Source organism: Trichosurus vulpecula, chromosome 5, assembly GCF_011100635.1.
Source record: "Trichosurus vulpecula isolate mTriVul1 chromosome 5, mTriVul1.pri, whole genome shotgun sequence".
Classification (NCBI taxonomy): domain Eukaryota; kingdom Metazoa; phylum Chordata; class Mammalia; order Diprotodontia; family Phalangeridae; genus Trichosurus; species Trichosurus vulpecula.
In genome coordinates this window covers 267903245-267918401 of record NC_050577.1, presented here as the reverse complement: position 1 = coordinate 267918401, position 15157 = coordinate 267903245, and the positions used below count along the sequence as shown (strand labels likewise).

The window sequence follows — 15157 nt, the reverse complement described above, 5'->3', positions numbered from 1 at the left end:
GGCCACATGGAGGAGCCCCCACCCCCGAAGACCTTCATCAGCTATCAGCCACATGGAGGAGCCCCACCCCTGAAGGCCTGGCTCAGCTATCTATCACATGGAAGAGCATCCATCCCTGAAGGCCTTCATCAGCCATCAGCCACATGGAAGAGCCTTCATCCCCAAACACCTTCATCAGCTATCAGCCACATGGAGGAGCCCCCATCCCTGAAGGCCTGGCTCAACTATCTGTCACAAGGTCTTCAGAGATGGCAATAAACCCACTATTGGGGAAAAAATAGTGGGGTGGTTTGCTATTTCCTTCTCCTCTTCATTTTACAGATGAGGAACCTGAAGCAAAACAGGGTTAAGTGATTTGCCATGGGTCACCCAGCTGTAAGTGTTATGTTGAGGAAACAAAGAACAAATATAATTGCATCTCAATTGTTAAGGAAGTAACATTTTTCTTGGGGTGGGGTGGGGAATGTACACTTTGTATTCTAAAGCTAAAGCTACAAGATATCTCAACCTCCCCATTTATCAGATGAGCAGAAGGTGGATTGAAAAAAACTTGCCCAACTTCACTCAGATTGCAAGTGTTAGGAGAGGGATTGGAAACCAGGTCTTACATAACTAGGTGTTTCACAGATAAGTGCATAATGACAAGTTAAACAGAAGTATTAAGAGGTAGCATTCTTCAGAATTCAATTAAAATAGCACCTTCGCATCTTTCTAGCTGTGTGACACCAAGAAAGTTGCTTTTCCTCACTGAGTTTATTTTCTCAAGATGGAAAATGGGGGATCTAGATTCAAAGGCCTCTAATGCTCACCAACAACCCAAAGTTCCTATGATCTACAATAGGACACACTGAGCCTTTTACTTCTCTGCCCTCCTCTGTACTTTCTAATATCTCTTCCCTCATTACATTCCTGAATTGAAACTTTCCTCTGCTAATTTCATTTTTATTACTCCTGCCAGCATATTGCAAATGGTGCTGCCTATGGAATATACTGAATATTTTTGCAAGATAACCATTCTCAGTGCCAGTTTTTCTATCTAGAAATTATTCTGTCAAAAATATCAGTGATTTTTCTGAAATTTTGCTATTTTCTCAAATACTGCAGAATCATGCAGAGAATAGTTACAAACACCTGGAATTTCATCAAATGCTAAAAGGTCAAGTTCTCATAATATAAAAATAAGTAAGCTCAGGAGAAAGTTCCTGCAAAACTTTAGTAACACTAGGTTAAATTCTGGTTATGACAAAATATAGAAGAATCAAAATGAAATTCAGATACAAAATGCCTATAGAGCTGTTTGCCTGATATATAAATGTTAGAAAGATTCACTATAATTAAGATGAGAAACAAGAAATATATTAACTTTTACAATTAGCCAGGATGAATTCAAACGGAAGTTTAAACCTAGAGAGTTGTTGATTTAGGCAAACAAAGATATTTAATACTTAGATGTGGAGAAGGCTTTAGACAAATATACCTGGGGCAACTAGGTGGTACAGTGGATAGGGTGCTGGTCCTAGAGTCAGAAGACTCATCTTTCTTTCTTCTTCTTCTTTTTTTGTTTTTTTTTTTGGTTTAGACATTAATTAATTTATTTATTTTTGTTTGTTTGTTTGTTTGTTTTTAATTTATCTAATATTTTTAGTTTTCAGCATTTATTTTGACAAGAGTTTGAATTTCAATTTTTCCCCCCACTTCTACTCTCCCCCCCACTCCAAGATGGCATATATTCTGATTGCCCTGTTCCCCAGTCAGCTCTCCCTACTGTCACCCCACTTCCCCCCAATCCCCTTTTCCTTGACTTTCTTGTAGGGCAAGATAGATTTCTATGCCCCATTGCCTGTATATCTTATTTCCTACTTGCATACAAAAACTTTTTTTTGAACATCTGCTTTTAAAACTTTGAGTTCCAAATTCTCTCCCCTCTTCCCTCCCCACCCACCCTCCCTAAGAAGGCAAGCAATTCAACACAGGCCACATGTGTGTCATTATGTAAAACCCTTTCACAATGCTCATGTTGTGAAAGACTAACTATATTTTGCTCCTTCCTATCCTATCCCCCTTTATTCAATTTTCTCCCTTGACCTTGTGCCTTTTCAGAAGTGCATGCTTTTGATTACCTCCTCCCACTATCTGCCCTCCCTTCTATCATCCCCCCTTTTAATCTCCTTCCTCCTTCTTTCCTGTGGGGTAAGATACCCAATTGAGTGTGTATATTATTCACTCCTCAAGTCAAATCCAATGAGAGCAAGATTCACTCATTCCCACTCACCTGCCCTCTCTTCCCTTCCTACAGAACTGATTTTTCTTGCCACTTTTATACAAGATAATTTACCCCGTTCTGTCTCTCCCTTTCTCCCTCTCTCAATTTATTTCTCTCTCATCCCTTAATTTGATTTTATTTCTTTTAGATATCATCCCTTCGTATTCAACTCACCCTGTGCCCTCTGTGTGTGTGTGTGTGTGTATATATATGTATATATACATATATGTATGTATGTATGTATGTATGTATGTACATTCCCTTCAGCTACCCTAATACTGAGGTCTCATGAATTATACACATCATTTTTCCATGTAGGAATGTAAACAAAAGAGTTCGACATTAGTAAGTCCTTTTTGATTTCTCTTTCTTGTTTACCTTTTCATGCTTCTTTTGATTCTTGTGTTTCAAAGTCAAATTTTCTATTCAGCTCTGGTCTTTTCAGTGAGAAAGCTTGAGAGCCCTCTATTTTATTGAAAATCCATATTTTGCCTTGGAGCATCATACTCAGTTTTGCTGGGTAGGTGATTCTTGATTTTAATCCTAGCTCCATTGATCTCTGGAATATCATATTCCAAGCCCTGTGATCCCTTAATGTAGAAGCTGCTAGATCTTGTGTTTCGACAGTTCTCAAATTGTTTCTTTTTAGCTGCTTGCAGTATTTTCTCCTTGATCTGGGAGCTCTGGAATTTGGTAACAATATTCCTAGGGGATTTCTTTTTGGGATCTTTGTCAGGAGGCAATAGGTGGATTCTTTCAATTTGTATTTTACCCTCTGGTTCCAGAATATTAGGGAAAGTTCTCCTTGATAATTTCTTGAAAGATGGTATCTAGGCTCTTTTTTGATCATGGCTTTCAGATAGTCCAATGATTTTTAAGTTATCTCTCCTGGATCTATTTTCCAGGTCAGTGGTTTTTACAATGAGATATTTAACACTGTCTTCCATTTTTTCATTCCTTTGGTTCTGTTTTATGATATCTTGATTTCTCATAAAGTCACTAGCTTCCACTTGCTCCAATCTAATTTTCAAGGTAGTGTTTTCTTCAGTGGTCTTTTGGACCTCCTTTTCCATTTGGCTAATTCTGCCTTTCAAGGCATTCTTCTCCTCATTGGCTTTTTGGAGCTCTTTTGCCTTTTGAGTTACTCTATTTTTTAAGGTCTTATTTTCTTCATTATTTTTTGGGGGGTCTCCTTTAGCAAGTCATTGACTTGTTTTTCATGGTTTTCTCACATCACTCTCATTTCTCCTCCCAATTTTTCCTCTATTTCTCTAACTTGCTTTTCCAAATCCTTTTTGAGCTCTTCCATGGCCTGAGACCAGTTCATATTTTTCTTGGTGGCTTTTGACATAGGCTCTTGACTTTGTTGACTTTTTCTGGCTGTATGTTTTGGTCTTCTTTGTTACCAAAAAAAGATTCCAAAGTCTGAGTCTGAATCAGTCTGTTTTCGCTGCCTGGCCATGTTCCCAGACAACTTACTTGACCTTTGAGTTTTTCACTGGGGTATCACTGCTTGTGGAGTATAGAGTACTTTGTCCCAAGCTTGCGGGGCTGTGCTGTTGTTTTCAGAGCTGCACAGCAACCTCTGCCACAGCAGTGCTGCTCCTCCCCCAAGAACCGCCAACCCAAATCAGATTCAGATCTAAGCTGGCTCTGCACTCCAGCTCAGATCCACCACTTTATTCCTCCTACCACATGGGCCTGGGGCTGGAAGCAACTGCAGCTGTAGTTCTGTAGCTGCACCACCTCCACTGTCCCTGGGGTGGTGGCCAAACTGCAAACCCTTTCAACTCTGTCCCAGCAGCTTTTCCCACTAACCTTCTCTGTTGTCTTTGGTGTTTGTGGGTTGAGAAGTCTGGTAACTGCCATAGCTCACTGATTCAGGGCACTAGGGCCTGTTCCACCTGGCTCCCAGTCTGTTTGGTCCATGCTGGGCTCTGCTCCACTCTGCAATAGACCTTACCCCTTGACCATCCAAGCTGTCCTGGGCTGGAGCCCTGCTTCGCTCTGCTATTTCGTCAATTCTGAAGTTCTAAAATTTGTTCAGAGCCATTTTTATAGGTGTTTGGAGTGACCTGGGTAGGAGCTCACTCCTATCCCTGCTTTTTAGATGCCCCCTTGACTCCACCCCCCCATTAACTTTTTCAATATATTAATTTATAACAAGACAACACGCATTTACATGGGAATATAATTTAAGCAAACAATTAAGTTTAACTAGATTATAAGGCATTGGGGATTCCAATTTACTTAAAAATAAGACAAATCAAGAGCAATAACTTAAAGAAGGCTTCAGAAAACTGGATCAAATTTTGCCCTGGCAATTCCATGTTATATTGTTATGTTCCTCTCCTTTCTGATACAACATAGGCTTAGGAGTTGGGCAGGATGTGATTGAGGGTGTGTGATTCAGTTCAGATTTCCTTAACTTTCCCAATAGTTGATTGATACTCTTATCAAATTGTATTTTTCCAGACTTCACAGGCTTACAGGAAATGGACAAGTCCTTTGGGATTGTTTGCAGACTTTCTCCAAAGAACACTTAAGGGTAGTTAATTTCTTATTATCTTAAAGAGATTATGCACATGTTTCATTTGATAATGTTTTCATTGGCAGGAGTAAGGGATAGCTTTGAAGTACTTGTCAAAACATCTGACTTCTTTTCCCCTCTGTAAAATGGAGAAGTTGATATTTTGGAGATCTCAGGGATAACCCTAAGTTTAGATCCATTATTTTTCAGTAGTAAAGAGTACCAAAGAAAACCTTAAGAATCCTTACTAGAAATCAATAAAATAATTTCATCAGTATCTACAAGAAATGATTAATTTTTATATTCTCTCTAGAAATAGAAAACTTTCTGCTTGTTGAATTAAAAAAATTTTGGAAGAAATAAAAGAGTATATAGAAAAGTAGGAAGCAGGGAAAGGTCACTCTCTGACCTTTCTAAAGCACATACAAACAAGAACAGTCACTTGTGGTTGAGCTTTCTTTGATAGAAGTATTATCCCTCAGTTTCCATCTCTCCATAACTAGTATATATTATGGATATATACTATATATATAAATTTGGATTTTTAATCCCATGAACATTAATTGTATTTTCATCTAGAGATGGATGAGCATCTGAGTTAAAAGATCCCAAGATCAAGTTTATCTCTACATGTATTCCAATACCATTAGACTTTCAACTCCTTGAGAGCAAGGACTGGTTTGTGTCTTTCTCTGAGAGCCATGTAGATGTAGACTCCATAGAAGTCAGTGAACATACACTCTGGGCTTGTAATTATCTGTTTTTATATGAAACAACCCTGAAGCACCAGAAGAATGTGAAGACGTTGATCCAAGGTGAGGATTTTTTTGACCTAGAGAAAGAATTTGTGATAATTTTATTTTCTCCTCCATCATTATGTCACATAGGGCATTCACTAGCTGGACCAGATCCATGATTCTTTTCAAAATTTATGTGTGGATGAGGGATTAATGGTGATTTGAATTCTATGGAGTGAGTATTCAATAGAAAAGTGAAATGATGTTACATGCAAAAACTGTGCATCTCAAATGTAGTGTGAAAAAAAATGTAAATTGTACCCAGATTAATGTTATTGTTTCTTCACACATTCCTCTGGGACAAAGTCAAAGGACTATTGGGCCTCTGGTCCCAGAGGACTTCAACAAGAGTAGAAATGCTGCCATCTCCCATTCTACTGGGCTGTTTGTGTTTAGAGGCCTCAATAGAGGAGGAAAGAGATAGAACAAAAAAGACATTTACATTGTGCATGTAGGTAGGCATGATATTCATTTCTAAAGGCAAAACTCAATGCTTAGAGAGCTAGTCAAAAGGGGTTTGTGGGCAGCAAATGATGGTTTCTTTTTGTATACTGTCAATGAATGCCCTTTGGGTCTTATCCTGATGAGCTGAAATGAGCATCAAGTTACATTTTAATTATGTAAAGATAATTTTTATTTCAACCATTTATTTTACATTATGATAAAGATATCAACAGGCCATGCTGAAAGCTGAGCCTTGTTAGATTTATTTGTGACATACCTTTTTAATTAATTAATTAAACAATGCTTAAGTGTGCTTACTGTGTAATATATTAGGTAATATTAATAAATATTTAGCATCAGGAACTAGTTTGCATAGTTCCTAGCCCAGTGCATAGCTCTAGGAAGCAGCTTTGTGCATATATTTATGTGTTTGTGTTTGCACATGCATATAAGGATGCACTTATCCACCTATCAAATAATTCTTGGTTGTCTCTGTAGATGTCAATCTCTGAGCCAGAAATGAAGGAAAACCAGACCCTCTGCACCAAATTCTCCTTTGTGGCTTTCTCCTCTCTCGGTGAGCTGCAGCCCATGCTCTTTGTGGTATTCTTAGCCATATACACATTCACTGTGGTAGGAAACCTGGTGATCATCTGTCTGATCTGGGTGAGCCCCACCCTCCACACTCCCATGTATTTCTTCCTGGCAAATCTATCCTTTCTGGAGATGTGCTATATCACTAGTGTGGTGCCTCAGATGCTGGTGCACCTGTTGGTGGAGCCCAAGACAATGAGTGTGGCATGTTGTGCAGCTCAGATGTATGTCTTCACCATCCTGGGGCTGACAGAGTGCTGTCTGCTGGCAGCCATGGCTTATGATCGCTTTGTTGCTATCTGCTACCCACTACGCTACACCTTATTGATGAACACTAGGGTGTGCTTGCAATTGGCTGCAGTCTCCTGGACAACAGGAGTGGTTGTGGAATCAGCCCAGACCACCTGGATCTTTACTCTCCCCTTCTGTGGCACAGGACAAATCCAGCACTTTTTTTGTGACATCATGCCTGTGGTGCAATTGGCCTGTGTAGATACCTCCCACAATGAGATTGTGATGTTTTCTGTTTCTGTGCTCTTCATTATGAGCCCCTGCCTGCTCATTCTCTGCTCCTATGCCCGCATTCTCATTTCCATTTTGAGAATGCCCTCTGCTGCTGGCAGGCGCAAAGCTTTCTCTACTTGTTCCTCCCATCTTCTGGTTGTCTCTCTCTTCTATGGCACAGCCCTCTTTACCTACCTTCAACCCAAGGCTGCCCATACTCCAGACACAGACAAAGCAACTGCCCTCATGTACACAGTAGTGACCCCTGCACTCAACCCAGTCATCTATACCCTAAGAAACAAAGAAGTGAAAGGAGCCTTTTGGAGAATAGCCAGGAGGCACCCTCTTAGCCAAGCTGCATAAACTTGACCTTGGGGCAAAGACAATAATTAGTAAAAACAAACAAGCAAACAAACCCAAAACAAAAAGATTTGTCCTAACAGTTTGACTTCCTACGTCTCTGCTCTCATCAATTCAGGTATGGTAGAAATGTGGATTCTTTTCTTTGATATCCTTCTCTCCATACTAGTGAGTAAGAGAGTAGAGTAGCATGCTTGGTTGTTCTTGCTATAGGATCATCAGTAGGTTCTTATACTTCCAATAAGATAATAAATTTATCTGGTGATTTATTTCATAGGAAAATTTTGGGATGTTGGAAAGAAGATTCCTCCTCAGATATGGATAGGAGAAGAGTTGAGAAAGGTAGTTGGTAGATTCTATCCATGACAATTTGTAAATTAGTTTTTTTGCTTGAAGGTCTTTATTAGTAAACCTCATTACCATAAGCAGTACCTTTGGATTGTTTTTATTCTACAGCTATTCCTTGAACTGAGTTAAAATCTGCCTCTCTGTAAATTTCTGCCACTGTGGGGGCCGTGTGCTTTTTAACCTTTTATAGTTTCTTTTATAAGAGCTTGGATAAGCACAATCTTTGAATATGCAGAAGACACAGAGATGAGGATAGCTGATGTACTGCATGATAGAATCAGAATCCAAAAAGATCTTGATGGCTTGAGTACTGAGATGAATCTGCTAAGATGAAATTCAATTAAAAAAAAAAAAACGTCTTACATTGGGCATACAAATAGTGGTTTTTTTTTTTCTGAAAAAGATGGATCACCCATGCGATGAAGAAGTCAGAAAAACAATGGTGATTATGGTCTACATTAATGGTGAGAGCTTCCAAGCAAAAGGAAGTGGTAGTTCTATGGTCCACTCACCTTGCCAGCCTCAGATGATTCTGAGTCTTAGCATTCCTGACACTATTTTTACAACACTGAGTCATGTTTTGAAATTAATGCTTTGTTACCTGTACTTGCTTCCGTCTTCTATACATTTCTTTTGGGGATTTAAGTTTAGTTTACTAGTTCCTTCTATGTCCACACCTACATTGTAAGACAAATCCTATTTTTAATTCTCATTGTAATTGCTTCAGTTTGTGTCTTCATAACTTCATTATTAAATATCTTTCATCCTTCCTGGGCTGACTTCCCCTTTCGTATTTTTGTCCATGGCATCCTACTTATCTTTTCTCTAAATCCTTTGAATTCTGGTTTCCTAAAATCTACATATGTGTCAGACTATGCCTGAATTTCTGCTTCTTTATCACAAATGCCAGCCTTCCCATCATTTCCACACCAGCAACCAGTTCTTTTCTGCTAGTGAAAAATCAGATTGAGAAAAGAATTTCCCCTTGTTGATTCCTCTGTCTTTTGAAGGATTAAATGATAGGCAAATCAAGACATTATTGGTTGCCCACCTTTTAGCAGAGAGAATTTCAGCAGATGCCTGTACCACTAAAGTATCCCCCTTAACTTCTATATTATGCTTCTGCTTGTGATATTTCTGCAATGGGGGCTGATGAGCAGGCATTAGCATGCTTAGGCGATGTGATTCCCTACATGGATGAGGCAGAGAAGGCTGCTTACAGAGAGCCATGATGATAAGTAATAGATTTTTTAAAGAGAGGTGGAACATATGCATAAATTCTGTAATTGGTTCCAGTTTGCTAGTGAAATGATGAATAGTAACCTCTTTGAGTGGTCAAGGGACCAAAATTGGAGTGTTTTTAAGGCTTTAAGCTCTTGGTGAAGGAACTTTTTGGACTTGCTGGACTGGAGAAAGGGAATGGGCTACTGAGGGACTCTGGATAGGGATGGATCACCACCCTCTCTCACCCCCTGCTGTCATGAAGCTGAGAGTACTTTGTCATGCTGTAACTTAATGTCTCTGTTAAGTCCATTCTTTCCTGTTTCTAGGAAAATGATATTAGAGATGATTGCATGACATATTGCTGTGTTTTTCTCCCTTCTGGTACAACAGTGGCTTAGGAGATGAGCAGGATGTGATTGGGGATGTGTGGTTCAGTTCAAACTTCCTTAACTTTCCCAATATTTGATTGATACTTTTATCAAATTATGCTTTCAGAGATTTTCCAGACTTCCCAGGCTTACAGGGAATAGACAAGTCCTTTGGGATTTGCTTGGAGACTTTCTCCAAAGGGCATTCAAGGTTAGTTAATTTGTGATGATCTTAAAGAGGTTATGCATGTGTTTCATTTAGTAATTTTTCCATCATTGGGGGGTAATGAGCAATTTTGAAGTGCTTGTCCAAACATCTAACTTCCTCTCCCCTCTGTAAAATGGGGAAGTAGAGATTCTGGAAACCTCAGAGATAACCCCACTCTTAGCTGCATTTTTTATTTTTTTCCACCAGCAAAGAGTACCAAAAAAAAAAAAGATAAGAAGAAACATCAGAGTAAAGATGTAGAATGCAGGAGAAGGTAGTCCCTGATTTTCAAAACATGTATAAACATTTCTTATGGTTAAGCTTCTTTGCTAGAAGTATGATTCTTCAGCTTCCATCTCTCATAACTCACATATACTATGGGCTATTTTAAATTTGTAGGGAAGCTAGATTGTGCAGTGCATGGAGTACCAGCCTTGGAATTAGGAGACCTGAGTTAAAATCCAGGCTCAGACTCTTACTAGCTGTGTGACCTTGGGCAAGTCACTTAACTATGTTCCCCTCCCATGTTGATTTCTTTTTAAAACTAGGTAGAAGAGGCCATCCTTTGCCACATTTCTTACCTAGCCTTAATCAATGAATCAGCATTGTCTCAGTCAGACTTAGACTTGGGAAAGACATCAGCTTAGAATGAAGGACAAAAACAACCTGTAAGTAGAACAGGTTGCCCCATGGGGGACAGAGCTGGCCAGTTCCATTTGGGCCATGCAGCTCCTTTCTCCTCTCCTCCCCTCCTCTCTCCTCTCCCTCTGTCTACATGGGGTATGATACTCTTACCTGTGGTTTCTCTGCCCAAAGGAATATACATTTTTGTCACTGAAACCTCAAAAAGATATCTTGGGGTTTACAGGCTAGATTTCTTTCTTAAGGACCATGCCTTAAACCCGGATCACCCTGGCTGTCATTGATTGGCCAATAATAAGCCTCAACCCAAGGCCCACCTGGTCATTGTTTGGGCCTTGATGGCTCAGAGTGAATATAAATAGCAACTATTTCTGTTTTGACCAGAAACCCTAGATAGATTTTTTTTTACTGGGTGAAAAAGGCCATTGTTTGCCTCATTTCTTGCCTAGCCTTAATCACTGAATGAGTATTGCCTCAGTCAAACTAAGACCTGGGAAAGACCTTAGCTTAAAAAGGTCATACTGATCTATATCTTGCCATAGGGCCCAGATGTCTCCAGAGGAGAAAAGTGAGGCTGGAGACTTTGCACAGCCTTCCTTCCCTTAAATCCAATTCACTTGCAAGTCATGGCATCACCTCCCTAATGCCATGGTCCTCGTCAAGAATAAAGGGTAAACAAAAACAACAATAGTCAAAATGACTTATTCACTCAGAGTTTTCCTTAAAATAATATTGCTGTTATGTTATGCAATGCTCTCTTCATTCTGCTCATTTTCCTCTTCATTATTTCATGCAAGTCTATCCATTATTTTTAAGATCATCCTGCTCATCATTTCTTATAGCATTATAGTATTCCATCACAATCATATAGCACAACCTGTTCAGCCATTCTCGAATTGATGGTCATCCCCATAATTGACAAGCAAAAAGACTTAAGGTTTTGGGATAAGAATTCATATTTGGTAAAACTTGTTGGGAGAACTGCAAAGGAGTCTGGCAGAAATCAGGCATAGACCAGTATCTTATACCATTTACTAAGAGGTCAAAATGGATATATAACCTAGATATAAAGAGAGATGTTACAGGAAAATTTGAAGACCATAGAACATATTACCTATCAGACTTATGGATATTCAAACAATCTATGAATAAACAAGAGATAGAGAGCATGGTGAGATGTAAAGTGGATAACTTTGCATTAAATTTAAAAGGTTTTGTACAAATAAAACAAATGAAGCAAATCAGAAGGAAATGAGAAAAATGGGGGAGCGGTTTATAGATAGATTCTCAGTTAAAGGTTCTCATATCTCAAATATGTAAAGAATTTCATCAAATCTATAAGACAGATATTTTGATGATATTTTCTATGTCAAGGATTTTTAGGATCCAGCTATGATTCTATACATAGGATTATGCTGGAGCCAGGAATGTTGGAGTCTGGCAAGACAATTATTAAATTATCAGTGTGAGCAGTCATACCTTGGAAATTGACAAGCACTACAAATCAGCCCTTGATTTATTGTTTTATTGATTTTCTATGCTTAATAAAGTGATGGAGAAAATATTAATAAGGTAGATTAAACTTAAGTGTGTGGTATGTCTATTTTTTTCCCAAAAGAAAGCCCTTTTTCAAGCATTTACTAGCATACGCCTAGTCTTCAACCTCACTTTGCCAGAGTAAACATACTACAGTACCAGATCTTCTTTTCAGGGTCAGCCCAGGATGACAGACCTAGAAGATGTTGAAATGATGAATTACCTATTGGGTCATAAAGGAACAGGTCATTAATGGAGTAGGCATGATTGGAAGATGATATGAGTGTTTTTTGAGAAAGACAAAACCTGATCCCTGACAATTTCCTTGAAGATTGAGGAGTTTGGAAAACAAGGTGTCAAAGAGTGCTAATATTATCCTCAGAATAATTACTGGTTTTGTGAGAGAGTTGGCATGAGTGCGCAGAAACTGAGAGATAGTGTCATGTCTAGATAGGTGGCATATGGGAATTTCTTGTAGTTAGTAAGATATTGGCATTTGCCCTAGAATATGCTATATATTGTGAGAATATGGGAGAGAGTTGAAGGTGGTTACCTCCAGCCAAACATCTAGCTAATGAAATGGAACTGGTCCCAGTTCCAATGCTCATGGAGGGTTGTAGAATCTGTGAACAGTGATGTTCAGTCTTAACAGATGTGAGACCTAAATTGCATATTCTGAGCACTCAACAGTCTTTTCATAGGAAAAAAAGGAAGATACATGAAGGGGGAAGGAGGTTAAAGAGACCTAGGTCCAGAATATGAGAGTATATGAGGTCAGAGAATATTCAGGAAGGGGCAAACATGCCAGATAACTGTAACCAGGTGATATAACGTTCAAAAGATCAAGGGAACAAGGCACAAGGAAGTCTGGAGGTACAGTTCATTCTGAGTTTTGCAGTTAGCCAGTCCAACATTTATGCCTTGTGGAATGTCTTTTTGGACCCTTCTCATTGTCACCTCCACATTCAACCAAATTCTGAAATCTTAGTCAACCATAATCTATTGGCTTTTCACCTCTTCTTCTTCCTTCCTTTACATGACCCTTCTCTTCATCCACATTGTGACCTCTAATCCCTTTATCCCTCAATTCTCCCCCAGACCATATCCCCTGCATTAGCCATTCTCTCTTTGCCCCATCTTAACTCTTTGGTGAACCAATTCAACTCTACACTGTCCTCATCTCTTGTATACTTTCCCCTCCTACCCTCCTATCTCATCACCGATTATGCCTAGTCAAGCCTCAGTCTTGGATTATCACTCCCTCACATTTATTCCTATAAACATGTTGCCGAACAAAGGGGAAGAAAATCACACAACCATTCTTACTGGGTTCACTACAAATTTTTTTGCAACCTCAACTGTGTCCTCACTGGTGCTAGGTAATCCTACTATACCTCCCTTATCAACTTATTTTCTCTCTTTCCACAGTGGCCCTTCCAAACTTTTTCATGCCTCCTCAAACTTTTTTTATGGCTCTTCCTCCCCCCTACACTCTCAGCTGAGAATTGTGCCTCATATTTTACTGAAAAAAAATTGAAGTCATTCATTGTGAACTATTTTTCTCCTCTTCCTCATCTTCAATCTTTCAGCTGCCTTTTGTCACTCTCTCCTCCTTGACCCCTGTCTCACATGATGAAGTGACCTTGTACTTTTCTAAGGCTAACTCCTTTAATTGTTCAAGTGATTTCCTTCTATCTCAACTCCTGCCTTTTATGCCCCCTCTGTCATCTCCACTCTCTTATTTTCAATCTCTCCCTCTTGGTGTTAATTCATTAAATATAAATGGGCTGTTAATAAGTGGAAATGAACTATGGGGTGGCACAAACTGGAATGGGGGCCTCAGCAAATATTATTAGAGTAATACCTCAATACCTTAAGGACACTCCTAGACCACTGAGAGGAAGATATAGCCAGGCTTGCTGCCAGAAAGTTTGATTAGAGGGATTACTACATTTCCTAAATTACTCATCTATTTTCAAAGCCATATCTATCTGTGAACCATCCACATATGTAACAAAGATGGCAAATCAGAACTGAAGCAACAATGAAGATTGTCTCTTAATCTCTCTTCCCCCACACTTGTTCCTTCTTCTCCTAACCAAACAATAGGGGATTCAGTTCAGACATCCTAATCTTTCCCAATTGTTGACTAATACCCTTACTAATTTAGACTTTTAGGAATTTTCCAGACTTCTAAGACTTATTAGGAAATTCAGCCAGATCTCTGGAGGTTGCTTGGAAACTTTCTCCAAAGACCATGCAAGTTTATTTAATTTCTTATGATTTTAAAGGATCTATCTATTCATACATATTATTTAATGTTTCCATCAATGGGGGTAAAAAATAGATTTTAAGGGCTTATTAAGACATCTAGATTCCTTTTCCCTCTGAAAAATGGTGAAATTTAGATTTCTGAGACCTCAGAGATAATTCTACACCACTCCACTCTTCATTTTCTAGCAGCAGGAAAATTTAATAATTCTCACTGGGATTTATTAAAAATGATTTCATCAAGTAGCATAAGGAATTATAGATTTTGTTATTCTCCCTAGAGACAGAAAACTTAATGCTAGCTGACTTGAAGAAAAAAATTAATTGGAAGAAAACTTGGGAGTAGGAAGAAGGAGAGGGAGACACTCTGACCTTTTTTCAAAGCACAGGCAAATTTAAAGAAACATTTTTTTTCTAGAGTTAGATGGATGATTCCTCAGGTATTGTTAATTAATATGAGATGATATGATACTATCTCTCCATAGCTAAGGTATATTATGGGCTAGTTTAGTTTTTTGATCATTATAGATTGTATTTTTACCTAGAGAAAGACAAGCACCTAAGAAGTACAAGATCAAAAAGTTTCAAGACAGTTTTCCTCTACATTCATTCAGAATACTCTACCAAAGTGAAAGGCTTCTAATTAATTTTTGGATTTAACATATCAGTGGAATGAGTCGCTTGTTGCTAATTAGAGTTTGGGTTAATATGTTGAGTAAATGAATAATATTTTGTTCATTTGAACTTCCTTGGAATTCCAGTTGTTTCTTTTATAATGTAAATACACCAAAGGATCTGGAACTGGGGATATACAGTCTCTGGAAGAGGTGATTAAAGGGGAAATGAAAACTCTCTTCATATATCTAAAGGAATTTCCTATGCATGAGATATTAGATTATTTTTTTTTCTGATTGGCCCTAGAAGACAGGAAAGGAAGTAATGGATAAAAATTGCAGAGTCAAATTTATGCTTAAGATTCAGTAAAAACTTTCTATTAATTAGAAATTTCTCTCAATTATGCCATAAAGTGAGTTTCCCTTCCTGAGTAGGTTTCCCACTACTGGAGGG

The 15157-nt window shown here is 38.6% G+C and overlaps 1 protein-coding gene across 1 annotated transcript; it reads left to right on the top strand.

Moving 5' to 3' along the window:
- Positions 1-6: 6 nt before the first annotated feature.
- LOC118851299 (olfactory receptor 10C1-like) lies at positions 7-7495 on the top strand. The gene is given in 3 exon segments (XM_036760762.1): positions 7-251; positions 5897-6041; positions 6533-7495. Coding segments are annotated over 3 exon segments (1353 nt in total).
- The last annotated feature ends 7662 nt before the right edge of the window (positions 7496-15157 follow it).